Source organism: Aphanomyces astaci (assembly GCF_000520075.1).
Source record: "Aphanomyces astaci strain APO3 unplaced genomic scaffold supercont1.24, whole genome shotgun sequence".
NCBI lineage: Eukaryota > Oomycota > Saprolegniomycetes > Saprolegniales > Verrucalvaceae > Aphanomyces > Aphanomyces astaci.
In genome coordinates, this window is record NW_009798287.1 from 398,260 (window position 1) to 423,593 (window position 25,334).

The 25,334-nt window shown below is 50.3% G+C and overlaps 10 protein-coding genes across 18 annotated transcripts; 5 read left to right on the plus strand and 5 right to left on the minus strand.

Moving 5' to 3' along the window:
* The first annotated feature begins 1,102 nt into the window (after window positions 1-1,102).
* H257_09715 (hypothetical protein) lies at window positions 1,103-2,500 on the plus strand. Its single transcript, XM_009836030.1, has 3 exons — window positions 1,103-1,294; window positions 1,358-2,008; window positions 2,079-2,500. The coding sequence occupies exons 1-3, from the start codon at window positions 1,106-1,108 to the stop codon at window positions 2,466-2,468; spliced, it is 1,230 nt and encodes a 409-aa protein (XP_009834332.1). The 5' UTR covers window positions 1,103-1,105; the 3' UTR covers window positions 2,469-2,500.
* A 101-nt stretch (window positions 2,501-2,601) lies between these two features.
* H257_09716 (hypothetical protein) lies at window positions 2,602-3,247 on the plus strand. Its single transcript, XM_009836031.1, has one exon. It carries the CDS (start codon window positions 2,689-2,691, stop codon window positions 3,235-3,237), a length of 549 nt encoding a protein of 182 aa, XP_009834333.1. The 5' UTR covers window positions 2,602-2,688; the 3' UTR covers window positions 3,238-3,247.
* Window positions 3,248-3,635: 388 nt separating this feature from the next.
* Window positions 3,636-4,587, minus strand: H257_09717 (hypothetical protein; the record flags this gene model as incomplete). Of its 5 annotated transcripts, none has more annotated exons than XM_009836033.1 (5): window positions 4,363-4,587; window positions 4,236-4,318; window positions 4,112-4,187; window positions 3,851-4,066; window positions 3,636-3,798 (listed from the first exon to the last, which is right to left on the minus strand). In XM_009836033.1, the coding sequence occupies exons 1-5, from the start codon at window positions 4,484-4,486 to the stop codon at window positions 3,740-3,742; spliced, it is 558 nt and encodes a 185-aa protein (XP_009834335.1). In that variant the 5' UTR covers window positions 4,487-4,587. The 5 variants fall into 5 exon arrangements, with proteins under 5 accessions (XP_009834335.1, XP_009834337.1, XP_009834334.1 ...); XM_009836035.1 differs by having other exon boundaries at window positions 3,856-4,066; window positions 4,236-4,304; window positions 4,363-4,523; XM_009836032.1 differs by having other exon boundaries at window positions 3,856-4,066; window positions 4,363-4,523.
* Window positions 4,588-4,643: 56 nt separating this feature from the next.
* On the minus strand, window positions 4,644-7,047 carry H257_09718. 2 transcript variants are annotated; one of them, XM_009836037.1, is made up of 4 exons: window positions 6,403-7,047; window positions 5,994-6,344; window positions 5,098-5,490; window positions 4,644-5,045 (listed from the first exon to the last, which is right to left on the minus strand). In XM_009836037.1, exons 1-4 carry the CDS (start codon window positions 6,965-6,967, stop codon window positions 4,786-4,788), a joined length of 1,569 nt encoding a protein of 522 aa, XP_009834339.1. In that variant the 5' UTR covers window positions 6,968-7,047; the 3' UTR covers window positions 4,644-4,785. The 2 variants fall into 2 exon arrangements, with proteins under 2 accessions (XP_009834339.1, XP_009834340.1); XM_009836038.1 differs by having other exon boundaries at window positions 5,098-6,344.
* Window positions 7,048-7,595: 548 nt separating this feature from the next.
* H257_09719 (hypothetical protein) lies at window positions 7,596-9,533 on the plus strand. The gene is made up of 3 exons (XM_009836039.1): window positions 7,596-7,800; window positions 7,850-8,358; window positions 9,063-9,533. The coding sequence occupies exons 1-3, from the start codon at window positions 7,671-7,673 to the stop codon at window positions 9,450-9,452; spliced, it is 1,029 nt and encodes a 342-aa protein (XP_009834341.1). The 5' UTR covers window positions 7,596-7,670; the 3' UTR covers window positions 9,453-9,533.
* An 897-nt stretch (window positions 9,534-10,430) lies between these two features.
* On the minus strand, window positions 10,431-14,385 carry H257_09720 (the record flags this gene model as incomplete). Of its 2 annotated transcripts, none has more annotated exons than XM_009836041.1 (4): window positions 10,431-10,942; window positions 11,448-12,621; window positions 12,678-13,484; window positions 13,559-14,385. In XM_009836041.1, coding segments are annotated over 4 exons (3,215 nt in total), but the record flags the coding sequence as incomplete, so codon positions are not given. The 2 variants fall into 2 exon arrangements, with proteins under 2 accessions (XP_009834343.1, XP_009834342.1); XM_009836040.1 differs by having other exon boundaries at window positions 13,532-14,385.
* A 216-nt stretch (window positions 14,386-14,601) lies between these two features.
* On the plus strand, window positions 14,602-15,998 carry H257_09721. 2 transcript variants are annotated; one of them, XM_009836043.1, is made up of 8 exons: window positions 14,602-14,715; window positions 14,761-14,876; window positions 14,929-14,968; window positions 15,031-15,085; window positions 15,142-15,257; window positions 15,332-15,435; window positions 15,489-15,624; window positions 15,715-15,998. In XM_009836043.1, exons 1-8 carry the CDS (start codon window positions 14,617-14,619, stop codon window positions 15,895-15,897), a joined length of 849 nt encoding a protein of 282 aa, XP_009834345.1. In that variant the 5' UTR covers window positions 14,602-14,616; the 3' UTR covers window positions 15,898-15,998. The 2 variants fall into 2 exon arrangements, with proteins under 2 accessions (XP_009834345.1, XP_009834344.1); XM_009836042.1 differs by having other exon boundaries at window positions 15,126-15,257; window positions 15,332-15,624.
* A 967-nt stretch (window positions 15,999-16,965) lies between these two features.
* Window positions 16,966-19,770, minus strand: H257_09722 (glutathione-disulfide reductase). Its single transcript, XM_009836044.1, has 3 exons — window positions 18,963-19,770; window positions 18,451-18,808; window positions 16,966-17,572 (listed from the first exon to the last, which is right to left on the minus strand). The coding sequence occupies exons 1-3, from the start codon at window positions 19,715-19,717 to the stop codon at window positions 17,129-17,131; spliced, it is 1,557 nt and encodes a 518-aa protein (XP_009834346.1). The 5' UTR covers window positions 19,718-19,770; the 3' UTR covers window positions 16,966-17,128.
* An 807-nt stretch (window positions 19,771-20,577) lies between these two features.
* H257_09723 (hypothetical protein) lies at window positions 20,578-22,549 on the minus strand. Its single transcript, XM_009836045.1, has 7 exons — window positions 22,284-22,549; window positions 22,039-22,227; window positions 21,490-21,975; window positions 21,333-21,433; window positions 21,068-21,205; window positions 20,850-20,939; window positions 20,578-20,788 (listed from the first exon to the last, which is right to left on the minus strand). The coding sequence occupies exons 1-7, from the start codon at window positions 22,531-22,533 to the stop codon at window positions 20,612-20,614; spliced, it is 1,431 nt and encodes a 476-aa protein (XP_009834347.1). The 5' UTR covers window positions 22,534-22,549; the 3' UTR covers window positions 20,578-20,611.
* Window positions 22,550-22,782: 233 nt separating this feature from the next.
* H257_09724 lies at window positions 22,783-25,252 on the plus strand. 2 transcript variants are annotated; one of them, XM_009836046.1, is made up of 5 exons: window positions 22,783-23,634; window positions 23,702-23,893; window positions 23,956-24,021; window positions 24,378-24,494; window positions 24,854-25,252. In XM_009836046.1, the coding sequence occupies exons 1-5, from the start codon at window positions 22,879-22,881 to the stop codon at window positions 25,070-25,072; spliced, it is 1,350 nt and encodes a 449-aa protein (XP_009834348.1). In that variant the 5' UTR covers window positions 22,783-22,878; the 3' UTR covers window positions 25,073-25,252. The 2 variants fall into 2 exon arrangements, with proteins under 2 accessions (XP_009834348.1, XP_009834349.1); XM_009836047.1 differs by lacking the exons at window positions 24,378-24,494; window positions 24,854-25,252 and having other exon boundaries at window positions 23,956-24,091.
* The last annotated feature ends 82 nt before the right edge of the window (window positions 25,253-25,334 follow it).

Consider the following 25,334-nt stretch of genomic DNA (forward strand, 5'->3'; position numbering starts at 1 on the left):
CAATAGTGTAGCCACCATATAACGAACGTTACAGCTCATTTTGTCTATCCATTTTGCGGGTCCTTCTTTTCACCATACACTAGTCTTCTAACCCAGTGACTTAGACTTCAGCCAAAGACTCTGCATAATCCAGGAGAGCAAAGTGCTCTTGGAAGTTATGTCGTTGCAAATCAACAATGAATGTATTAGGCAAGGACTGACGTTCAAGGCATAAAGTCAGCAATGAAGTCATGACTTTGTAAACGCGTGTACACATAATCATTCGCAAATCTGCGTGTGAATTAGGAAATCACTCAGTGTTTTACGAAATGACTATGTCGCTATATAAAATCAAGAATGTCATTTTGGAAATTACTGTGTGATCTCACTCCAGAATTGTAAAATTTGATACCTCTCTGACATAGTACAAAAACAGATTTCACAGTAGAAAAAAGGCGCAAAACCTAATCAAAATTTATGCACACAATGGCGCCAAATCGAGTATTTCCCTTGGCTACTGCACCGTCATTGTGAAATTTTCGCTCGATGGCACAAGCCCCACCCCCAGCCGCCGGCCGTACTCGATCCAAACGGCGTGCGCCGAAATGGGGAGACTTTTCAGCTTTCCGCTGAGATGGAGTATGACGAGAGCGAAGATGGTAGTTGTATTTTCGATTAGCGTTTTGTAAAGAATTTCAAACGTATTTACTTTTTCGAACTTTACACACTGCTATTCAAAATAACTCATTCGAAACTGAATCACTTGATGTCTTGGTTGATTCCTGGGTCTTTTCGGAAATAACTCAAGCATTGGTTGAATCCTATAGAGATGCATTATTTCACGCAGTGTTTTCCTGAACAGTTGTGCAATTGGTCAAATTCATGAGGTTTCCAAGCGCTAATCAAATCGATTTGGCCATTTTGGTGGGAATAATCCAATTGGCCCAGCACTATTAATAGTAGTTTTTTTCTTTCGTAAATATTTATAATAATACTACAAACGTTAGTATGTATACCCATTAAAAAATTAGCGTGTCAAATTTTCAAAAAAATAGAAACATGTGTGACGGTTTCAGGTTTTCGTGTCCGGGGGTTTCGTCGCCCGTCGAGCATTCTCCCATTTGCCATGGGGGCTGTCGAGTCGACACCTGCACAGGCGGCGATCTCCGGCCTCGCGCTATGGAAGGCCGCGACTGCTTCGGACGGGAACAAGGTCCGCGCCATCACAGATCATGTGGACGCAGCACAGGTCATCAACTGGGTGCATCCTGACGAGCACACAACACCACTTATGGCTGCCGCCGCCGTTGGCAAGGTACACACATGCATCCACCCACAACTGGCACCCCACAGAGTTGATGATTGTGACTACCGGTAGCTGTCGATCGTGACCCTGCTCGTGGATCGTGGCGCCGCGTTGGACCTGCGCGAGGCAGGACAAGGCAACTCGGCACTGCACATCGCTGCGTCCAAGAACAAAGTGAGCGTGCTGGAAAAGCTCATATCTGCGGGGTGCGATCCCCATTTGTACAACAAGGACGGGTTGACGGCGTTGGACCTGGCGCGATTCCGCGGCCACCGCGAAGCCACCAACGTGTTTGCCCGCCATCTTATGCAAGCCAAAGGCTGGTTGTACATGAAAAAGGGTCGGTCCTTGTTTCTGTCGTGGTCCAAGCGATGGTGCGTCATTTACGAATGCTCCCAGGACCATTCGCGCATGGAGCTCGGCTTGTTCCACCACCCCGACGACGTCAAGCCGTCGAAAGTGATCTTCCTCACATCGTCCGAGAACGCGACGAGTCCGCGAGCGTCGTCGCGTCATCGATCTAAGCACTCGTTCTCGTTCACATCCACCACGACGTACCAAAAGTACTCTGGCAAAGAAACCTTCTCGAGAAGCCTAAACGTGCGCAAAGCACGGCACATACCTGTGTACAACGCCAGTGGATTTCGATTCGCCACAGAAACGGTGGAAGGACGAGACAAGTGGATCCAATTGCTGGGGCCGTTGGCGTTTTCGAACAACGTGGTGCGTGGTGTTCTTTCGCTCCATACATTCGTATGGGGTTCATACTCACCCCATTCGCTCCCTTGTGTAGCCGATGTCACCTCCAATGAACCAGAGACAGTCGCAACTCGCGCACGAAGACGAACCTGTGATTGAGCCCACGACGGAGCCGACGTCGTGGCAGGACCCGCGGTTTAGCACGACGTCGTCGCAAGGGGGGTTCCGTCAGTATGACAACAACAACCACGGAAGCACCTCGAATAATATGACGCCGTCGGCACCACCCATGGAAGACAGCAACATGGCCAAGATGGACATGAACGAATGCGTGATTTGCATGGACATGCCGCGCACCGCCGTGTGCGTGCCGTGTGGTCACTTGGCAGGATGCTACAATTGCCTCCTCGTCGTGCAGAAGAAGAGCGGATGCCCCATATGCCGAAGCGCCATTGCCGCCGTCGTCCGCGTGTATACGTGTTAAGCTTTCAATACAAATACATGTATACCTCTCGATGATTCACCTCGCGCGCAAATTCAAATGTGAAGTGAACATGTCGAATATCCGGATAATCCGTTGATTGTACCGGTTAATTGTTGGTCATTCCAAGAAACAGCATGAAAGCCCCATCAAAGAAGACTGCCGCAGAGGTTGAGAAGGAAGTGCACACGCATTTTGCGAAGACCGTGTACTTCAATGGTCTATGGAAGGACTTCTTGACCAAGGCGTCGGCGATCGTCGGTGCCATGGCGCTGTACCAGAGCTACAATCTGCTCAAGGTTGCCAACTTCACGTTTCGTTTCGCCCTCGTGTACGAGGCGCTGTCCGTGTTGATCGTGGTCTTAAACTTGTTGTTCCTGCACCGCGCCACAGCCAACCCTCTGCTTGTGTTCAAAGCCGTGTTCGCGCTGGCGGTGCTCCAACTCGCGTGGTTTGGCCACAACACGTACAACCTGATCCAGCATCAAGTGCAAGGCGATCTCAACAACGACCAGCTCCCCCTGGGTGCGATGGGCTTCCTTGTCACGTGGGCTGCCGATCGGTACATGCTCCACAACGAAGTCACCGCCGAACGCGCATCCACCGAAGTCCGCGACTTGACGAAAAAGCTCAACTAGAGCCGAAACCAATACACTGTACCATTGATGACCTTAGCATACTTACCATAGTAACGTTAGTAGCAAGCAATATTGCACTTTGCATGTGTCAATATACTATGAATCAACACTACCAATTCGGTCGGTGGGGTTGAGTCCATCCCCTATTCCAATCGATGTGACTACGCTAATGAGAGTTTCCGAAGTACTTAGCGTCACAAAGCAAGTTGCAATTTGTACGGATCGAGTCATGGCATCCCCGCTGGTTCGATCATACACTACTCAGTAAGTGAAGTATCGATGAATATGGACATTCTTCTCAAATGACTACAGAATGACCCGGTGACATCCATTCATCTTGAGCGTTGCGGTCGTTCATAAACCAAACACAGACGACTGTACTGCCCATCGCGATCTATCGTTACGTCGTTGCTCAACAAGCCACGAGATGAGGCATGACATAACTCGGCTTCTTTCTACTGGAATACTGTAGTACTTACAGTACGTGTTTACCTCTGCCTGTTTTGCGTTTCTTAAAACGAAAAGATAAAGGGTGTTTTGGTTCGAAACGCTTAAAAGAACAGCGATAAAACACGTTTCGTGCTTCAAAACGCTTAAAAGAACAGCGATAAAAAACGTTTGGTGCTTCAAAAACGTTTAAAAGAACGCGGCGACGCGGGCCAAGACCAAACAAAACGTGCCGGAAAACGCCACGGCTACAGGGTTGTACACCATCAATACAAAGGTCAAATATATGACGTGGCGTACTGTACTGCAAGATTCGTTTTTCGAGCTTTTCGTTGGCAATGTGCAGCGAATTCAGCGTTTCCTCGTCGGTCTTCTTTTGGAGAAGGAACTCGCGCTCGACCTTGGCCAGTTCCGTGCGCACTTTGTCCAGATCGAGCTTCTCCGTCATGCGAATGTCATTCTTGAGGTTGCTAAAGTCGCGCTCGATCACTTCCCGCATGTGTCTGTGCGCGATTTCTACGGCACGTGGTGAAATGCACGGAATAGATGATGGGGACGCACCAAAGTTCATCGTCGAGCGAAGGACCTTCTGGGACAAGTCCGTTTTCAGCTCCAAGTGGTCGGTCTTCGGGGTGAACTACAAAGAGGACGTGAATACGACTCATGGAGTTGACGGATTGCATACCAACGACACGCGGGTCGTGTTCATTTCACCAACGGCGGCTCTTGTCACGGTCAGAATGGCATCCGCCTCCTTGGATGTGAATCCTGCTTAAACCTCAGCTGCGTAGACACCGGTTGAGATGACATACCTTTCGACTTGAGGTTTTGCGCGAACAAGTACGTGTCGAATGGGACGGACGTGGCGGCTGCCATGCAGAACCCACGTCGCAACGGAAGGCCAGCGGACCCAATTCGTCTCCACAGCGCCGCCATCTCTCACCACGACGACCGCCACAGTCAATTGTGAGTGTCAACCAAATTTGATAAAAAAATGGCCAAATATTGCCAAATATTGTTTCAATTTTCAACGTTTCTCGAAACCAGTCCAAAACTCGCCGAGTTCAACCCAGATTCCTATCAAGATGAATTCGAATGATCGGAGTGAAGCAAGGAGGTTGGGACGACTCGGGATCCTCCACAAGGAACAACATCCTCACATACACATGCATGGGCGTTCAACCTCATCCTTCTTCCGTCGACTCAATACTACAAGGCGATGCTGGGTTATTAACTTATGCGATCAAGTGGTGGTCGCTGTCGTCCGAGACTTGAATGTCTGTGCGGAGGTCCTTGGCTTGGTACGTCTGTTCGTGGTCGCCGCCGTGGAGATCATCAACACGATCGGCGTCTTCGTCCCTCCGTTTCTTCTTGTCATGGTGGTGGTTGCGGATAAAGTACGTGCCATCGAGCAACGCGACCAGTTCTGGCCACATTTTCAAATGCGACAGCATGATCTTGAACGACGCAGTTAGTGGCACCGACAGCATCATGCCTACAACACCCCCTCGTCAACACTTCATCGCTATGTAGAAAGACGGACGTACCGACGATGCTCCACAGCAACCCCCACGCCGACAAGCTGATGATCACGACCACGGGCGACATCTCGAGCTTCTGGCCAAGAATCTTGGGCTCGACAAAGTTGCCCACAAACAAGTGAAACACGCCGGGAAGGACGAGTGCCAGGAACTTGTCCATGGGGGTCATAATCTCGTCGGGGGAGATGAGGATAATGCACAGCGGGGCGAGCGATGCGATCATAGCGCCGACGTTCGGGATCCAGTTCATGATGAACGTGAGAATGCCCCAGAGGATGGCCAGTCCCACGTTGAGCGACACGTACGCGATCGTCACCAGTAGCGCCACGAGGAGACTGAGGTAGCACTTGAGAGTGACAAAGCGCTGGATGTCGTGGTCAATTTTGGCCCACACACCCCCTAACAGGTATGACATACGTGTCTGTCGTCATATCAACCAAACCGAGGAAGGTATGGTAGAAGACCCAAGAGGACTGTACATGATGACTCTTGCCATCAAAAGTCCAAGCAAAAAAATACCTCACATTTTCACAAACAAAAACAAATAAATGTTCACATAGATTGTATTAACTCTGCTTTTGCCAATCTTTTTGTGGTTGAAATCGATCAAGCAGTATGATTGGATGAAAAACGAATCAAGGTTTCTATATGATTGGCTCAAACGAATCATGAAGATACTACACCTCTGAAACTGTGATATGTATCATATTTCACAGGTTTGTCGATTTCGTACAACACATGGACATTTGAAACAAAATTATAGAAATAAACAAGAAAAAATAAAAAATAAAAATTAATCTTCACATAGAAACCCTTGGATTTTCGGTGGTAAATGTTGAAACTTGAAACAATCTTTTTCCAATCATATTGGACAAATAGAACAACATATACATAAGACGTACCGGCGTCGCTGGCGCGCACCCGCGTCGAGAGGAAGTACGTGAGGTAGATCATCGTCACAAACAGCGTCGAGAACAGGTCCATCATCTCGGTGAGCACGAGCGTCGCGACCTTGTCGACGTTTTCGTGCAGTGTGACTGTGATGTTCATGGGCAGGCCGACCTGCTTGGAAATGTTCTCGATGGACGCCACGAGCGCATTGTACCCCTTCTGGTACGCGCCCACGTCGAGTGCGTGCACTGACAGCACTGTGATGTACCCGAGGAGGCCGAAGAACGTGCACACGACCGACACGGCGCAGAGCGACGCGAACGCGCGGGAGCAGCCGCGAGATCGCCGGCGGGAATGGCGCCCTGATGTCGGACAATGGGATTGTGAGGAGGAGGGACACTGCAGGACATGGATGGATACCTCGGGAAGTGCAAATGCACAAAAAGTACCGCGGCGACACGTCGATCATTTCCACGAGCGGATCCACGAGGTACATGAGGAAGATGGCGAGGAAGAACGGGACCAGGACGACCTTGAACCAGTTCAGTAAATAGCATGTCGCCGCCAGCCCCGTGGCGAGGAGCGCGCCCTTGACTTCAAATGCCAGACGCTCCATGGGTCGCGTGATGGTGGACATGAGTTCCGGCAACGACATGGACATGTGCGACGACGAAGGGGTGCCAAAGCCGCCGGTGGTGGACGACGAAGATTGTGTCGGCGTGTGGAGGTCGTCCACAGATACGTTGAGGCTGAGCGACGAGTATGGAATGCTGTCGCCGACGTGGAGCTTGGACGGAAGTTTCGAGAGCAAGGCAGTGCTGCCGCTCAACCGACTGCGCAGCGTCGACTGGTCCGAGATGGCGTCGAGAAGGGTGGTTGGGAGAAGGCTGCTGCCAGCCTGCGCCGTCTGGACTCCATCTGGGGACTGCGAGCCGCCACCGCGCTGCCGCAAGTCGGCGCTAGCGCTGTTCGGGGATTGACTCATCGGACCCGGTGTAATCCTCGGAGCTGACGCGGTGCTTGAACTATCCGGTTAACTGTGGTGTGTCATTTTACGATGCCCCGTCCCAATCTTACAAATCCAAGGATAAAACCTTGGTCTTGTGTTTTTATCCGGATGACACTTAGAGATTGCGATCTAATTCTGGCGAAACGCCGCTTAGCTCCCAACTGGCATGGCACCTACTTCGAAGTAGTAAGCAAATAGGATGCAACCATGATAATGACGTAGGGATCATGCCGGAAGGGGTGGGAATGACCTTCCAGCCTCATTGAGTGCAGGTATGAAACTCTAGCGTGATTCCAGCAGCGCCGATTCTTCTACTGTACCAACCAACGGCTTGTTATGACGACTTCATACACTAATGCGTTGAAATGGCACACGAGATAACACTTTCCATGATGTAGTTCATGCATGTGGCGATGCTCAAACCTCCTTCGGTCGATGTAAGAAGGTGGGATGGTCGGTGTGTCTGCATCACAGCCTTAACTGTTGCAAATGCAGGCCATAATGCTAAAACTTGTGGAATTGAATATCAAGTCTTGCAGGTTCTGTGCATTTGTGGCCAGGAGGCTCATGGTAATGTCATTGGCTAAAATAGAGATTAATTGGTGTCCTTTTTACATTCTGATTGGCTATGTCAGCCTTTTGACTTTGCAATCCCCAGCCTTCAGTCGTCCTGCCGAAGATGTCGTCGTTAACTGCTACTGCACGGGCCCTCGTGAAGAACCCGCCCGGTCGCGCGTCCGGATCGCCCATCACGGCCACTGTCTTTGGCGCCACTGGTTTTGTCGGTCGCTATGTCTGCGCCCAACTTGGTACGTCTCGACACCTCCATGATCGATGTGGCCTGATTTATCGTCGCAGGCTACACTGGTGCCACTGTCGTGACTCCTTACCGCGGCGATGACATGGAAGTGCGTCATTTGAAGGTAAACGGTGACTTGGGTACCGTGGCCCATGTCCCGTTCAGCGTCCGCGACAAGGACTCGATTCGCGAAGCCATCGCCGGTTCGAATGTTGTGATCAACCTCATCGGCAAGCATTATGAAACCAAGCATGCCTTGCCATGGTGGATCAACTACACGTACGACGATGTTCATGTGGATGCCGCGCGCGACATCGCCGAAGTGTGCGCGGAATTGAACGTCCCTCGCCTCATCCACTTTTCGTCGCTGTTGGCGAAACCCAACTCCCCGAGCATTTGGGCCGCGTCCAAGTACCGCGGCGAAGTGGCGGTGCGTAAAGCCTTTCCCAACGCCAACATCGTGCGTTCCGCGACCATCTACGGCCCCGAAGACCGATTCCTCAACTGGTACGCGCGCCTCGGGTCCGCCATCCCGCTCGTGGACAACGGCGCCGCCCGCTTGCAGCCGGTACAACCTCTTCCCTCCCACGACACTCTTGTCATGTGTATCAATTTGTCCTGTTTTACCCTTTTTTGTATCATTTTGGAACGTTTTGATTATTTTATTATTTTCGTGTCGATTTTGTGCATGTTCAAACGACCGGGCATATATCATACTTGTATCATTTTATTTTTAAATATCATTTCCGTAGTGGTATTACGCCTTTATATTGTGTATTCAATTCTACTTGGTTGAATGACCCTTATAAACAATCGCCGGACATGCGAAATCTCATATAAAACAAACTCGAAGAGGTAGCGTTGTGACAACAACATTCAAACTTTTTAGCCAATCATACTGCAACCTTTTCGTTACGTTTCGCCAATCGTACTTGTTTTGCTGGATTCGTTGGCGATTTCATCCCCCAAATTGGCAATATTTTTCGACTGAAAGGCTCAATATCATGTTTGAATACTTCAAATATTGTCGATTTGATACAAATTTGGGGAGGGGGTGCAATCGAATCAATCGCGCCGACCAAACCGATCCACAATCGATCTGATTGGCTGAATTTCATTGAGAAGGTTTTGATTGGCTAATAATGTTGAGGTCATCTGAGGTAGCCAATCAAATCGATTTAAATTCCATCGAGAAACCACGCCACAACACAATAAAATTTCACTCGAAACCACAATATCGTCCACGATCTTTAAACGTTTGTTTCCCTCCAGGTGAACGTGAACGACGTGGCGAAGGCCCTGTATGCGTTGATTGTGGACACGACCATCCAAGGCCAGACGTTCGAGCTAGTCGGGGACGAAGAGTACTCGACTAAGGAGATTGTGGACTATGTGCTGGACGTGACCCAGTCGGACCCGCAGCTGCTCAACTTGCCGCTCCCGGTCGCCGAAGTGGTGGGCAAGGTCATCCAGAACCTGCCGGAGCCCAAGTTCTCGCAGGATTTGGCGATTCGGTTGAGTTTGGACGAGGTCAAGACGTCGTCGCTGCCTGGGTTGCGCGAGCTTCAAGTGGAACCATCCAAGATGGAAAAGGAATCGTTCTCGTTCTTGTTCAAGTACAACAAGGGTGGCCATTTCCAAAAGGTCGAGGGGTACCATTGATACAGTGGTGGCACACTCGTCCCTTGTGATGACAACGATATGTGGGTTTTTAATCAAGATACCTTGTCTATCATGGCGTCATTATTGTTGGCCGATGCTGAGATGGTTTATATTGCACGAGATAGATCGTGGTAGCATACAGAAATGAAGCATCCAACGAACGAAAAACACTATACTGTATACTGTACTGTACCGTATTTGTCGTACCTGTGCACCGTGTAAACCGATTTCATTGTAAAATACTCTATTTGTATTGTGAATTCGATCAAAACTTCCAAAATTCGCGTGGGAATCACGCTGGAGTTGTGATTGGTTGAATATACTTGTCCTTTCTATAAGATGAGCCAATCAAATCCACTCAAATTGGATTCGCCAATAGCGTCGATTCGTGATTATTCGATTTGTACCGAATCCACAATGCAATAGGTACAACCACCTTTTTACATACCGTAACGTTAATACTTCAGTATGTTATTGTGCATTTCACTCAAAATTGACAATTTTGGTATTGTTCAAATCGTCAACTAATCGAGCAAAGGAGTATGATTGGCTAAAACGAATAGGTTTTGCATTATCATTGGCTAAAAGAATGAATATTGCAATGGGCTCCTCTTAAAGTTAGTTTTATATCTCAAATACATTATGAATATTGGAAAATCGAATCGACATTGGGTGGGTGGCCAATCGAATGAGCAACATGGCGGCGAATCAGCACACAAAAGTCCAAATTTTGGACAATACTACCAGGTACAGTCCTGCGGTACTAATTCGTTTTCACACTAATTGAAGTCACACTCTAATTTGACGTTGATGATTATTTCCTGATTGGCTAAATCCTTCGGTGCATGCAGTAAACACAATAACGTTAAGTACCAGTAGTATGGAGGCTAATTAGTGTGGTTTGAACCCCACAGTACTCTTATAGACACAACCATATTCATTATATTCATGTCGAGGGTTGCTGCCACAAGTGTGTGTGTTTTGAAGACGTTTCATGAAGTATGATTTCAAGTAGTTTTCATTCTAACAACCCCCATCACCATATATATATATATATATCGTCACGTGAGTTGTATATATCTACTACGGCTGGAGGCCGTACTCTTGGCGGCATCGCTTGACCACACCAATCAAAAACCCCGACCGGTTGCGCACCGTGTCCAGGTTGGCCATGGTAAACCGCTTCAGCACTTCAATCGCCAAGCTCTCCGACAGCTGCGCGAGAATTTCATAGCATTTTTCTCCCCACTCATCCACCGCCGTCATGACCCCCGTCGCCGCCATGTGCTGGAGCTGCGCTTGCACTTGGGGCGACAGGCCGCGGATGAGTTGGTCGTGCACGGGGCTCTGCGACCACTGCTGCTGTCCGCGCGAGTGATTCTGCGGCGGCGGCATCGACTCGCGCAACCGAGGAGCGCTCGACGAATAGTCCGAGTACCGGTCGTCTCCAAGGGGGGGCTGCATCATGCCAGAGGCGGCGGGCGGGGGACCTACAATAACCAGCAAGGGTGAAACTTTGGTTGTTCATACAACGGGGGGAACATGGAAAAATGAAATTTTTTTTTTATATATACATGAAAAAATATTTTTAAAAGTGCATAGCCAATTTATTTGGGGGTATTAAACACACAGCGGGGGAGAGGGGTAGAGGGGGGGTCCCAAATATTCATACCAAGGAACAAAGCAAAGTGAGAACCGACACGGATGAACATCGGGTTCAAGAAAGGGGGGGTACATCTCAAAATATGGTATCCCTTTTTAAATCGAAAAATATATAAAGAAAACATGCATATAGCCAAGTCACATGGGGGTATAAAACACACCACTTGGGAAAAGGAGGGAGGAGGGGGGGTCCCAAATAACTTCATATGAGGGTACATACAACGTGGATGATAATTAATGAAATGAAAGGGGCGACTCGGGGGGGGGGGCATAACCAACCACATACACAACCAAGCATACAGGGGAGGGACAAACAATTGGGGGGGGGGGTACCTCGATCGCGTTCGTACACGCGCGAGATGATGCCGACAAAGAAGCCGTGGATGTTGTCGACATGCGAGGCGTCCGTGTTGCCCAAGTTTTCCACCGCGCGGACCGCCAAGTGTTCTGGGAGTTTGACCAGGCGCGATAAGACCGAGTCGTTGAGCAGTTCGCGCACATGTCCCTTGGCATACAGAGCCTGAAGGGCGTCGCGGATGGATGGAGCCAACCGGTGGTACACCTCCGACCGGCGGAATTCATCCACGAGGTATTGCGTAGCCGACGATCCAAACGGCCGACTGCCCCCTCCTTGGGAGGGTGAAGTACCCGCCTGTTGGTGGTGCTGTTGCTGGTGGTGGTGGTGGGGGGGGGGGTATTGCCGAGGCGGGTGGTCCCTTTCCCCCTGGTACCCTGAATACGTCTGGTGTTGTTGGTACTGTCGTGGCTGTTGTTGCTCTTGTTGTTGGTGGTGGTGGTATTGGCGGTGTTCTGGGGACGGCTGGTACGACGATGCTGGGGTTTGCTGCTGGTATGATTGGCGGGAAGGTGGCTGCTGGTAAGACGTCGATGATGATGTAGGGGGTTGTCGCGAGTAGGGTTCGTGTTGGGATGGAGGAGCGTGGGATTGGCCGCGGGGGGCTTCTTGGTGATGAGGTTGGTACGTCGAGTGAGGCTGTTGTTGATGTGGTGGTGGATACCGTTGCTGCTGTTGCTGGTACGGGGCTTGTTGCTGCTGGTACGGCGAAGTCATCGGCGGGGCCAATTGGTGGGCTTGGTATCGCTCCTGGTACCGGACGTCGTCGTGGTGCGGCGGGGGTTGATGGGGCGCAAACGGACGACGACGGTCGCGGCTGCGGCTGCGGCTTCGATCTTGCGGAGGTCGTCGTACAGGCGACCGGCTCCGTCCCCCGCCTCGCGCCGGACCACCCCCGACATGGTAGCTCGGCTGGTTGCGGCCATCTGGGTAGGTTGGAGTGTGGCTGCCGCTGCTGCGGACGTGGGGCACCGACACGCGGTTCGTACTGGTCGCCGCAGCTGTCGTCTTGACTCGTCCAAACTCGTCCAACAAAAACTTGGCCTTGTGTTGCTGCAACTCTGCGACGAGGTTGTATGCTCGTCGAGGAGGATTTGCCACCATACCAGTGGACGGCTGAGGCGGCGCATAGCCATATGCAAAGTGCCCTTCCTAGTCGTCGTATTCAGCTGACGTTGTGTGTACCGCAATGATGTATATCTATCTACCTGCGCCGACTCTACTGCCGACAACACGGCCAGCTGCCGCACCGCGGGCTGCTCTTGTTCGTACTCTTGCAGAATCTGCAGCAACAGCGCATCCTTGTTGCGTGCTACGGATGGCGCGGCGGCCGCCCGCGTGAACCGAGACACTATGGCCAGCTGTCCAAACTCGGGGAACGTCGCGATGATATCGAGAGTCGACGGGTGCAGCTGCGACAAGGTAAACTCGGCCGAGGGTGTGTGCTCAAAGTCGAGCAACCGCGTCCACACCACGTCCGAGAGGCCGCCTCCCACCGACCCGTCTGCTGTCGGCCGTTTGCTTTGCGCGGCGGTGGTGCCGTCAGATGACGACGGGCGGACACTCCATCTACTGCTGCTGCTGCTGCTATCGAATGTAGTGCCCTTCGACAATGTAATAGCACCAACAGGGGTTTCCTCAACTGTCGTGGCGACTGCTTTCGATGGACGACCATCCACGGACGTGGTATTGGTACTGGGCGTGGGGTCCGATGCATTGCTGCTGCTGCGATTGTGTTTGCTGTCTGTAATCGCCTCTGCTTGTTTGTAAACCAATGCGTGCAATGATGTAGCTGCGGCCGTGGGGTTCTCGGTGGTGCTAGTGGTCGAACAGTGCGCTAGCTGCTGCGACTGCGGCGCTGGCAACACGGCATGATCGATGGACACGTCATTATGTTCACGGATACTCTGGTTGTCCACCTGGAGCGTCTTCGAGACGTCGTCGTCTGGTTGTCCCGCCGCCGCAGGCCGCAGGTCCACGGCATCGACGGCATTCAAGGGTCCGTCTCCTTGGCCCTATACTCCATATGAACAAACATATCATCATGAGATATGAAACCCACGGTAGATTGCAACGGATGACCATGCACCTGGGCAAGAAGGGTGGCTACGGGGAGGATCTGGTCGGAGTCTGGCGCTTTGACATCGGGGTGGCCTTCGTCCGTGTCGTCCAAAAGAAGGAGTGACGGCGGTCCGTCCGCGCCTTCGCTCGCCGTCGTGCTCCATGCGTCAATGGCTTCGGCAGACGATACCGACGGGGACGTGCCCCCTACGACGCTGGGACCAAACGCGTCCCCCGCGGAACCAGTGGAGGATGCGGTGGTGGTCGTTTCCCCATGATGCGGTTCGTCTTCGTGGTGGTTGTCGCTGTCCGAGGTCACGGGTTCGAACGGATCCATGTCGGAAGCGGTCGTCGTCGACTCGGGGACAATGGCAAGTGGGTCGTGGTCTGTACTCGTGTCATCAACGACATCGTCCTCGCGCGAGAACTCGGTCGATGGAGGAGCGGCGTCGTCATGTGGGACCACAGCTTCGAAAGCAGGTTCCGTGGGGGAGACCTGTCCTGCATCGTCGTTGACAGGACCAACCTCCCCTTGTGCTGCCGCTTCAAATTCCACTCCATGTGCCAGTTCCACTTCACCCTGCGGATGCGTGCCGTCCATGTCGTTGCCCTCGAACACGTTTGATGCTGCAACAGTGTTGTCGTGTGCTGGTGGAGTATCGCCAGTTGGAACGGCGTCACCTTCGTCAACGCGCGGCTTCTTGACGACTTTGATGTCATCAAAGTCATCGTCGTCATCATCCTCGTCCTCGTCTATGGCATCTTCGAGGGTACGCTTCGATGTCGTCGACGGGCCCTCCTGCTGCTGCGGTGCCTGCATATGCTCCAAGGGTGCGGTCGGTTCGTCCTCCATCGTGGTTGAAAACTGCGGCACCAGGAACTGCCATAACTTATTAAGTACGATCCGATAAAGTGCATACAAGATAAGACCACTACTGGTAGTGCTTTATTTATTTCGAGAGGTATTTCTATCACTATTTACCTGTGAAGCTTAAAGACCAAGAATGCATTTCACAAGGTTATTCAACATATGCAATTAAAGAGGTCACCTCAATGAAAAGGTTTTGTAATCGAAAAAGCGCCAACATGCTTCGACACAAGCGTCGCCGACTGCTGTCAAGTGACGGTGGTTCTCGAAGCATTGAGAGCGGCGAAGAACCATTGGACACGCTTCATGATCATGCTGTAAGTATGCTCGATCGCAAAACTTATATTCATGGCATGCCATAGGTGAACGATGATGCCGTCATGGACGACACGCTTGCAGCGATCCATGTGCTACTCAGTCGATACCATGCAGAGTTTGCTTCTGTGGGCTTGCCATCTCTCGTGCTATGGCACCAAATGTACGTGTTCAATATCGTGTTTGTACCTTTCATGTAGTGTCACATGCTGCAGCTACTGTCTCGTGGACAATCGCACTGCCGTCGACCAAAGCGTACGTCATAACTAACACACATATCACCACCACCCCACGACCATGTTCTAAGTTCCACACAGATCCAACGCATGCGAACCAACGGGTTGATCTTGACTTTGCGCATTTCCCTTCCAGGTACATTGTACCCACATGTGAGCCCACACATTGTATCAAGGTGGTGCTGTCCGTAGGTCCGCACGCCACCGCCATCATGTTAACGTCAGACTACATTGCGTTTATGCTGCAATACACCAAACAACACCGTGCCACGCGTATCTTTGCCAAAGTGCTTCGTCAACTCACAAAGGTACCACCAGTTTCCATGAATCTCATCCCAATGCCATCATCATGATCGTCATCGCTTGACATTGTCGTCACCAGTCGCCTGTCGTCGCCGCCACAGCCTTTATGGACGCCGTCCAAGCGCTCTTTCGATCGCGGAACCGGCCGCCACCGCCTACCTCAATGCTGGACCTCGACCTCACGTACCCCACCCGCCAACGTTCGTGGCAAAATCAGAGAGGGTATATGTGTGTAGCCATCTCGTTCAACGCGGATTTTTGGTGGCAACGACCAACCTTGAAGTGAAGCAGTTTTATTTTTCGTTGCCCCGCCTCGGCATGATCATCACGGGCGTCGCCCGCGCCCGCTCCGCACTCACGAGTTTGCTCAAGGTGGGCGAAATGACACTTCCCAACCTCCTCCTTTTATGAAGGATAAGAGGGAGGGGGACTGATGATCTTGTGTTCATCTCCCGTGTGTAGCGCCAGCCGTACAAACAAATGCTCGAAGTGGACATGCGCAAGAAGAAGCTCACGTGTTCGTGTCTGAGCATGGACTTTCACATCCTAGACATGGCGGGCGCCGCCCTCGTTGGCCGCGTGCCGTCGTCGCAAACGTTCGTGCTCACGCTCAACATCATGGACGACGACGGCACGACCCGTTGACGTGGGTAGTACTTGTCTACTGCTTACTACCCATGTGACTGGTTGGAGGTTGGTAACGTTAACAGTTAAACTACATTCGGACAATGTACTTCTAGTAGTCGTTTGTGCTGTTTCTACAGCGACTTGTGTATATATTTTTTGACCGTCGACCCCATTTTCGAAACCGAGACGACGCCTACAGTAATAGACATTTGATATCGTTTTTACTACGTCCAACTGATGTGGGCTGTTGGGATCATGGGGGGTTCTAGTTGTCATCAGTTGAATTGTAGTTGCCAGGTCATCGTAGCTGTTGTCGTGGAGCGAAGCCGACCTCCTGGCCGAGAACATCGTGAGCGGCGCTGTAGAGTTGCCACAGAGGCTCTTCTTGGTGTACTGTGAAATTCATCGAGTTCATGGGCAATTTCATCCACGGAATCAATGAATATATATATTCGTAGCCAGTTGGATAAAGAGCACACACATCCCATCGACTATATATACCGATGCAAACAGTAAATGGCGTTGGAGCGATGGTACGACGCAGCTATGAAGGTACACATAGCACCAACTAGCCCTTGCACCGGTCGGTGGCTTCATTTGAGCGCGTGGGTATCGTGTTGCGACATGGATGGGGTTCCCTTGTCCAGCTTACGAGTGACACTCGTACATTTCCAAACCAGTGTTAGATAACCTAGTCTCCAAAGTACCGATACCATTGCTCGTCCATAGTAACGACGCAAAGTGTAGATCGTACTCATTTTGTAATATGTGTCCAATGATCGTATCGGCTTCTATAGTAGAAATGTCAACTTGAGGACTGTACGTATAGCTAGCTAGATGTTGATACGTATATAATAGCTACATATCAAGGCCATGTTAGAACCACCGACCTTGTCTCGATTCCACCATCGAAACCTCCAACAAAGTCCATTTTAATCATGAACACTTTAACACATTTCTTCTTTTCTTTTCGAGTGTATATATATATATATATATATATATATATTGTGAAGTCGCTATAAACTTTTAAAATTCGCCTTGTTTGTCGAATCAATATTGAATCGCGCCGAGTTCTGATTGGTTGAATCCTTTCTGCAAGAGCCAATCAAATCCACTCAAAAATGGATTAGCCAATAGCGTCGATCATTCGTGAAGATTCGATTCACCGGCGAGATCATTGGATTATTCGACGGGGTCTGGAAATTATTCGTATCGAATATACCACAATATATATATATATATCCCTTCATTATTCCAGCATCGTGGGCGGGGGTCGCGCCGTTCCAAACGGCAACGTGATGCGGTCTTGGATCTTTCCCCACGGCGCCATCGTCACAAACTCTTCAGACGCGGTGGGATGGATGGCCACGATGTTGTCCAGGTCCGACTTGTACGCGCCCATCTTGACGGCGACGCCGAACCCCTGAATCATCTCGTCTGCCCCCATGCCCGCGACATGCATACCCACGACCGTCTCTTCCTTGCCCACGCAAATCAACTTCATCGCAGTCTTGGGCTTGTTTTCAGGGGCCAACATCGAGTAAAACAGGTTCACGAACGACGACGTGTACACTTTGACGTTGGACGGGCCAAACTTGGCGACTGCGTCCGGCTCAGTGTACCCGACGGTGCCGATGGGGGGATGGCTGAACACGACCGTGGGAATCTGGTGGTAGTGGAGGCACGCGTCGGGCTAAACAATCCGATTCGAATCAGACACCACCAAAAACAAACGGCATCACAGTTTGAATCAGATATATATATATACCCAAAAATGTGTGTCAATTTTGGGAATTTGTTGAAATAATCACTGGGAAATCGAGCAAAGCAGTATGATTGGATAAAAATAACACACGTTGGATTGGCTAAAACGAATGAAAAGATTCAGAAATGGTATTGTGCTTTCGAGTGAAATTTCATTGTGTTGTGGTTTCTCGTTGGAATTTAAATCGATTTGATTGGCTACTTCAGATGAGCTCAAAATCAATAGCCAATCAAAACCCATTTCTCAATGAAATTCAACCAATCAGATCGATTGTTGGGTCGGTTTGGTTGGCGCGATTCGATTGCACCCCCTCCCCAAATTTGTATCAAATCGACAATAGATTGTACGAATATATTTCGCAGGTATAGCGATTGTTGGGTGGTGGTTCATTCAACTAACCACCGCCCGAGGAAATCGTGAGTAGAATACAACACACAATACCATCCAAAGTAAACGGCGTCACAGATTTCGAATCAGAGCGGCGGCCCAGACTCAGATATAAACACGCTACAACAATGACACTGATTGATCATCATGACTCTAACCTTTCTAACACAAGTGTACTCAATGAGCAGACTAACCAAATCGGCAGACAATCGATGATCGACCAATGAAAACCCAGAACAAGAATCAAATAGCCAATCCAATTATCCTCTCTTACCAACCATAATACAACATTGAATTCGTATGTGACTGAAATTAGTGTATGCAGGGCGACACGTTTGACACACACAAAACTCAGCACTAGAAATCGATCGATGGATAGCACAAAAATCCACATTTTGGAAACTGAAAGCACACCATACCTCGCCGCCAAACAACCGATCGGCCAACCGACGGCCAGCTGCAATTGCCACCGGCGTGAGCTCCCACCCGGTATTCGTGACATCCCCAATCGCATACACCCCAGGCACACTAGTGTTTTCTTGCCCGTCCACTTCAATGAACCCTTTCTCGTTTCGGATAATCGTCGTGTGCTCCATGAATCCGGACGTTCGCGGCGTGCGTCCAACGGCCATCACGATCGCGTCAAAGCCTCGGAATGCGTGGTGGGTCGTGGAGTGTCCATCTTCAGTGGTTAGGGTCGCTTCGATGGTCAACGTACCGTCAGGTTCCTTTCGGATGGACTGGACGCCTGAGTGGGGTACAAACTGGACGCCCGATCTGCATTTACAGTTAATATAATTTTTGTGGTCCATTTGGAGTATTGTGGATTATTCGGTACAGATTTCCAGAAGTCAAGTTTGGAAGGTTATAGCGAATTTACAATATTTATGTTTGATAAAACACAAGAGAGAGGTTGGTTTGGTCTTCTTACCGCCGCATTTCGTCGTTGACGAGGTCCCGCACCAACGGATCGAATGTGCGAAGCACTTGGCGACCGCGGCAAAAGACGACGGTTTCCGACTGCAACGCATTGAATATGCCAGCCAGTTCCACGGCGATGTAGCCTGCGCCGATCACCGCCACCTTCTTCGGCTGTGTCTCCAAGCCAAAGAACCCATCCGACGAGATAGCATGTTCGATGCCCGGAATCGACGGCAGCTGCGGCACCCCACCCACGGCCACGAGGATGTGCGGCGCAGTGAACGTAGCGCCATCCACGGCGATCGTGTGGTTGTCCACGAACGACGCGCGTCCAGACACAAGCGTGATGTTGTCCTTTGCCAAGTTGCGCTCGTAAATGCCGTGGAGCCGCGCCACGTACGAGTCGCGCTTCGTTTTCATGGTGGCCCAATCGAACGAACCAAACCCGACGTCTTGTACCCCTTTGAACGCGTACGCCTTGGCGGAATGGAGAATTTCGGCGTGGAAGGCGGCGTTGTACATGACCTTCTTTGGCACGCAACCAACGTTCACGCAGGTGCCTCCCAACCCTGCTCCGCCTTGCTCGCGTCCTCGCTCAATCACCAGCACGTTGGCACCGTAGCTTGCGGCGCGACGGGCCGACGAGATCCCGCCGGACCCGCCGCCAAGGACGATGTAATCATACGAAGTTGTCGACATCCCGCGCACACGTCCAAGTAGTGACAAGAATGTTGTTGTGCTACGGCAACCTGTTCGCTGGAACATGCAAGCTGGCCTCGTCAGTTGTTGATCTTCGTTCGAGTGCGACTATAATTTTCATCGAGTACGATACATAATGCCAATGCGTCCGTCGTTTTGATTGGCCAATTACTTGGTCTCAACAAGACAAGGATTTTAGTAATATTTTTTAGTATTAATAATCGTTGAAGGCAGGATTTTTTATAATCACGTTATAATTTCAATATAGGAATTTTCTGCTCGTCGTGGATTTTGAAACGCAAATTTATATTCTTTTGTATTTTAATTCGCTTGCTTTTACAGTTAGAATCCGAAATGCATTCATTCTGATCTGTACAGTACTCGGACCAACTTCAAGTTGCGTTTGTGTTGTAATAGTAAAAGCACCTAGCGAGGTGCTTTTGATTGACTGCCCCTACTGAATATTTATCCAATCCTGGCAACCCCACCACAAAGTATCTGAGGTCGATAGCCTCCACCACTGCGCTGTTAAGCCTAACAAGAAGCTAGCTTATTATGCATGTGAGCGATCTACTTAGAGTTAACATCGTTGTGCAGTCTCTTCCTAGCGCTAGTAATAGAACACAAGCCACCGATGTTCATGAGGCGACATGTTTGCTTCACCTTCTACCGCAGCAATTATCTTCGAGTTGTTTTGATGGGTTAAATTATTATCCACATGCTTGCAATGTTTCGATCCTGATTGGCTAGACAATTCATTTTGACCAATCATACTCTTTCAAAATTCGCGTGGTTTTGGAGACCTTTTCACTAACTGTAACAAAATGGTGTGCTGGTCACAAATTTCACCGAGGCATGCATATCGTTTCGTTGGCTGAACTTTACAATCGAATTATCCTACACTTATATGGGTGCAAGTCGAAGACTAAAAGTGTAGGTGCAGCGCAGTTATTATCAAGGTTACACGATGTGCAAGGGCAGGGTGCTTTCGACTGGCAAGGTCGGAACGTCGTCGTGGCGGACTCGGCCAAACGCCAGCACATAAAATACCACAAGCAGACAGTGTACCATAGTAATACCCCCAAACCACCACGTAGTTGTGTGGGTACTCGTCCCTTGCAACAAGAACGTCACGACCTATGTCCACCCAAGTTAGTTATATATTTATTACTTTGTCCACTGTTGTATCGTGATATACCGTTTCCAAGACGGCAGCCCCCAACGCGACCAGGGCAAATTGTTTGGCATATTCGTTCGTCGTGCATTGTTTGGCCAATTCCGCACTCACCTACAAATATATATATATATATATATAATGCATATATGATGATGTCGAAAAAATGAGCTCTAAAATATATTATAGATATATTGGCAGCAGTCTCCTAGTATATAGAAAACGACATATATTTAACATACCGTTGTGATCAGCGCATAGTACGCGCATCCGTACAAAACGTAGCTCACATACGACGACGTGAGCGTTGGAGCTACCGTTTGGCTGAATGACAGTAACAACAGCACGATCCCTCCGCAAAAGAGAAACCATTGCAGTCCCTAGAAAAAATTATATATATATATATATATATATATATATATATATCGTCCATGTCATCGAACGATATAATATTATTTTCTATGTTGTAGCAAGACAAAACACACACCAGAAACACAACAAACTCACCTTGGGGTTCGACCGTCGATCCGAGCACGCCAACAACCACGACACGATGGCCCCACTGGCGGTATATAGCGCCGTGGCAAGTCCGTTGGACGTATCTTGGACTAGTAGCAGTAGTCGTGGTGAGTTATTTGTCCATCGAGGGACCTTTCTACTATACCATGAAAGCTCGTCCATTGGTTTTGAATGTAGTTGACCACAAGGCTCTCGCAGCACTTGAACGCGATCCAGCTCACGGCCAGGACGTTGGTCCACCGCCAAGTCCGCGCTCGCTCGGCCAGCCGCGCCCGCTTCAGCCGCCGGGCCTGGATGGCTTGGTTGGATGACGGAGGATGGTGGCTGGAGAACGTCGCGGGGGTCGCCGCACTCGTGGTGGACAGCAGTAGGTCGGCATGTTCAGGCACGTAGAGTGCCACCACGAACGCCACGCACACGTTGGCGAGGGAAATGTAGTTGAGCAGCCACAGACTAGCATGGAAGGAGACGAGGATTTGGCCGAGGACGCCCGCGGCGAACTGTCCGCCAAGCGACGCCGCCCACACCACAGCCGTCGCGCGATGGTACTCTTCCTGCTTGACTTCTCGGTAGATCATGCACAAGTACACGACTTTGCTGGCCGTGCCAACGGCGTACGTCACTTGCATGGCTATATAGGCACACAAGAGTGTTGTTGGTATATTTTAAGTTTGGACGACCAAGGGTTGATGACCTTGCATCCAAAACAGCGACGTGGCCCAGAGAAGCAAGAGGCGCGTGAAGAGAAAGCCCACGGACTCGATGAGCAGCACCGTGCGGTATTGAAAGCGCTCGACGAAGAGCGGCATCGCCACGAGCATGAGCATTTGGCCGTATGTGAACCACGGGTAGATGTCGTCATTTGTGACTTGGTTGGAGAAGCCTAGGACATGGGCTCGTCATGCGGCTGTCGTCAGTCGACAGGGGAGATGTATGTACCCTTTTCACTGGTCAAGAAAGTGTTGAGGTACGCCTCGGATGGCTTGAGTTCGATGAAAAACCCATACAGACACAATCGAAAGAGCATCGACGTCGCGGCCGAGCGATGACTCGTGTCGTCGTCGCGATCCTGGGAAACCTCCACAGGCGCATACTGAGCGCTTTTTTGGTAGTACTCGGCCATGGATTGCGACGACGACATCGTGTGGGCTGGCTTGGGAGGCACCACGGACGGCGGCGCAACGGGCATGATCAATCGTCAGGCACGCAATGCAATGAAATGCAGACGACGAGGCAACCATCCCTGGTCTGTGATTGGTTGAAATTGAAGCATATCATATTCTATGGAGGTAATACGCCCCTTACAAAGTTCAAATATGGTGCTTGGCCAATATCTCACCACGATTCAATCTCACCGTGGTCAATATATATTTGAAAATCGCAACCACAGACCACCCTATATTTAGTCGCGACGTTTCAAGTTCAGCTTTGCTGAGGACACGCATCAGGCTCGAAATCGAGTTGTTCGAGGTACCTGGGCCATCACGGCGCTGCCTTCACCGCGCGACAGTGCTGAGAGAGCTACTAGTATCCCATGGAGACGCGGCATCTCTACGAGGTCAAGTCCCTTCGAGCTTCACGCCTCAACATTGCGAAGCGGCCCAAGTCCGCGCATATTTCCCATCGAGGCGAGCTGGTCCTAGGCTTGTCTCCACGAGCTAACCGAGCCAACTATGGCGTGAACGACTCGCCGACAAAGTACCATCCCGACACACGACACCGCGTAGTCCAGCGGTACTGCGTATTGGACCACACAACCGTTTCCGCCGTTCCCCTTCCCCCCGAAGAGGACACGTCGATGGTCCGTGACAGCTTCAAGTGCAAAGTTACAAGGGCAGGCAATTTGCTGCCCCGCCAACCCAGCGTGAAGACCCTCCGGCAACAATCGTCGGTGAAAACCCTCCAGCAGCCGCCATCCATCCCAACTCTAGATCCCCCGACGATCGCACCTACAAGCAACACACCCACCGTCGCAGCGGAACCCAACCTTATCGCACATGCACAGCACGCCCACACAACTGACCTTGACGACGACACCGTACGGGGCGACGAGAAAGAGGATCAGGCTGCCGACACCGCCGCTCCTCGACACCGGGGGGCGTGGACGGAACCCCCGCCGCCTTCCAAAGACCTACGAATCAACGACACCCCCAATCGAAACAACGACGCAGCGACATGCGTTATGACCAAACCCACCCCCACCGCGTCGCTGTGCCTGTCGGCGTATCAGGCTCGAAAACAAGCGGAAGAGTGTGCCCGACGCCTCGCAAACCGCCTCAGTTTTCTCAATGTAAGTTCGCTCACTTGAATGTCTGAATTCAGTCTTGTTCAAGATTGTACGCTCTTTGCCGTGGTAGATGGAAAAAGCTCGAGCCGAGCAAGAGGCGGAGCGTCTACACATTGAATTCTACCGCGAACAAGACGCCAAAATTGCGTTCGAGCGCCAAAAACTCGAGCGCGCGGCCCGCGTGGATCAAGAGCGCCAGCGTGTGGCCGCCAAGCATTCCCAGGCCGTGGCTGTGCAGTTGCAGAATCGATCCAACGTCCAAGTACGACATGTTCATGTGTGTATTTCCAACCTGATTGCCGCAATAATGTGGACTCGGCATAGCAACAAGCACTCAACTTGGCCCAGCAAAAGCGACTCGCGGCACTTCGCATAAAGCAGCAGCAAAAGGTCTACTATATCTTTGTTTTCAGCCATATATTTATTGCCTTTTACCCCAAATTTGGTTGACTTTTGTGCTGATTCGCCAAATCTATCGATCGATTTTTTGTCCTGACTTTTGGATGCAATGATCATCCAGTTATCACACGATTTCAGTCACATACACTAATTCGATGATGACTTGGTCGAAGAGTGGATAATTTGATTGGCCACTTGATTCGTGTTCTGGGTTTTGATTGGTCGTATATCGATTGTCTGCCGATTTGGTATTCGATTGAGCCCCTCCAATTTCGAATATACTGTATCGACTTGACAATACTATTACCATTATTGAAATCGACGTTGTTATTTTTTTATTCGTAAAGGAACTGGAAGAGGACAAGAAAGCTAGGGACGCGTGCATGATGCAAGCCAAACTCAAAGCGAAACACAACGTGCTGTGTCAGCACGAGCGCACCAAGCGCCAGCGCCAACTCCGGGAGGTATTGTCCCCAAGATTTGGACTTTTGTGCTGAAATGTCAAATCTATCGATTGATTCTTTGTACTGAATTTTGGAAAGTGTTGTCCTGTGGTGTGATTATTGGTATCACACTAAATGAAGTCACACACTAATTCGATGTTGGTGATGGTTTCCTGCGATCTGGTTGGCTGCTCAATCTTTCTGCCGATGATTCTTTCTTCTGTATTTGGTTGTGTCGTCGATTCATTCATTCTGCATGTCGCTGCTCCAGTTTAGAATATAAACACATATAAACAATATCGCAGTTCATGGTTGGACAATTTGGTTTGGGGAGTGAAAATATAATCTAAATATGGGTGGCTGTGGCTGCCATTCCGTAGCGGCAAAACCGAGAGCGCCTCGAGCTAGCCCAATCCGAACGCCTGCGGAAAGAAGTCGAGCGCGAGAAGATGGCCAAACACTTGGTTGCCAAAATGCAAGCGCAGGAAACGTCGCTGAAAACCATGCTCGAGTTTCAAGAACACCAGCAACGCATCGATATGCAGCGCTGCTTTGACATGGACTCGTACGCGATGCCCGACGAAATGACACCGTCATGATACTCTACCCCGCCCCCTTATTTAATCACACACTGTCCGTTCCATCCAGTCCCCAACAATCTCAGGCACGCCGTTAGTTATAACATAGGATAGCCCGTCTCGGTCGAAATAATGTATTGGACGCTCGCTGGAAGAGCCTTCAATATAACGTTCTGGGGGAATAAATAGTATTGGATCAAGTCTTATCAACGTTACCAGTGTGTTGTGTATCGATGCCAGAGTATTTAATGGTCTGGTAAAACCAGCAAACCGCACAACACAA

What these genes read in the sequence shown, in the direction of transcription:
- H257_09716 (XM_009836031.1), top strand. Translation starts at nt 2,689, where the DNA reads ATGGAAGGACTTCTTGACCAAGGCGTCGGCGATCGTCGGTGCCATGGC.
- H257_09721 (XM_009836042.1), top strand. Translation starts at nt 14,617, where the DNA reads ATGCTTCGACACAAGCGTCGCCGACTGCTGTCAAGTGACGGTGGTTCT. An exon ending in ACACGCTTCATGATCATGCT is followed by an intron (nt 14,716 to 14,760) that starts GTAAGTATGCTC and finishes GGCATGCCATAG; the next exon opens with GTGAACGATGATGCCGTCAT. An exon ending in CACTCACGAGTTTGCTCAAG is followed by an intron (nt 15,625 to 15,714) that starts GTGGGCGAAATG and finishes TCCCGTGTGTAG; the next exon opens with CGCCAGCCGTACAAACAAAT.
- H257_09722 (XM_009836044.1), bottom strand. Translation starts at nt 19,717, where the DNA reads ATGTTCCAGCGAACAGGTTGCCGTAGCACAACAACATTCTTGTCACTA. An exon ending in GTCAACGACGAAATGCGGCG is followed by an intron (nt 18,809 to 18,962) that starts GTAAGAAGACCA and finishes CTGTAAATGCAG; the next exon opens with ATCGGGCGTCCAGTTTGTAC. An exon ending in ATCGGTTGTTTGGCGGCGAG is followed by an intron (nt 17,573 to 18,450) that starts GTATGGTGTGCT and finishes CGGATTGTTTAG; the next exon opens with CCCGACGCGTGCCTCCACTA.
- H257_09719 (XM_009836039.1), top strand. Translation starts at nt 7,671, where the DNA reads ATGTCGTCGTTAACTGCTACTGCACGGGCCCTCGTGAAGAACCCGCCC. An exon ending in CTATGTCTGCGCCCAACTTG is followed by an intron (nt 7,801 to 7,849) that starts GTACGTCTCGAC and finishes TTATCGTCGCAG; the next exon opens with GCTACACTGGTGCCACTGTC. An exon ending in GCGCCGCCCGCTTGCAGCCG is followed by an intron (nt 8,359 to 9,062) that starts GTACAACCTCTT and finishes GTTTCCCTCCAG; the next exon opens with GTGAACGTGAACGACGTGGC.
- H257_09723 (XM_009836045.1), bottom strand. Translation starts at nt 22,533, where the DNA reads ATGCCCGTTGCGCCGCCGTCCGTGGTGCCTCCCAAGCCAGCCCACACG. An exon ending in GTCGCTGTTTTGGATGCAAG is followed by an intron (nt 21,976 to 22,038) that starts GTCATCAACCCT and finishes GTGCCTATATAG; the next exon opens with CCATGCAAGTGACGTACGCC. An exon ending in CCAATGGACGAGCTTTCATG is followed by an intron (nt 21,434 to 21,489) that starts GTATAGTAGAAA and finishes TACTGCTACTAG; the next exon opens with TCCAAGATACGTCCAACGGA.
- H257_09715 (XM_009836030.1), top strand. Translation starts at nt 1,106, where the DNA reads ATGGGGGCTGTCGAGTCGACACCTGCACAGGCGGCGATCTCCGGCCTC. An exon ending in CTGCCGCCGCCGTTGGCAAG is followed by an intron (nt 1,295 to 1,357) that starts GTACACACATGC and finishes GACTACCGGTAG; the next exon opens with CTGTCGATCGTGACCCTGCT. An exon ending in TGGCGTTTTCGAACAACGTG is followed by an intron (nt 2,009 to 2,078) that starts GTGCGTGGTGTT and finishes TCCCTTGTGTAG; the next exon opens with CCGATGTCACCTCCAATGAA.
- H257_09724 (XM_009836046.1), top strand. Translation starts at nt 22,879, where the DNA reads ATGGAGACGCGGCATCTCTACGAGGTCAAGTCCCTTCGAGCTTCACGC. An exon ending in AGAATCGATCCAACGTCCAA is followed by an intron (nt 23,894 to 23,955) that starts GTACGACATGTT and finishes GACTCGGCATAG; the next exon opens with CAACAAGCACTCAACTTGGC. An exon ending in GCCAGCGCCAACTCCGGGAG is followed by an intron (nt 24,495 to 24,853) that starts GTATTGTCCCCA and finishes GCCATTCCGTAG; the next exon opens with CGGCAAAACCGAGAGCGCCT.
- H257_09718 (XM_009836037.1), bottom strand. Translation starts at nt 6,967, where the DNA reads ATGAGTCAATCCCCGAACAGCGCTAGCGCCGACTTGCGGCAGCGCGGT. An exon ending in GTGCATTTGCACTTCCCGAG is followed by an intron (nt 6,345 to 6,402) that starts GTATCCATCCAT and finishes GTCCGACATCAG; the next exon opens with GGCGCCATTCCCGCCGGCGA. An exon ending in GGTGCGCGCCAGCGACGCCG is followed by an intron (nt 5,491 to 5,993) that starts GTACGTCTTATG and finishes CATACCTGTTAG; the next exon opens with GGGGTGTGTGGGCCAAAATT.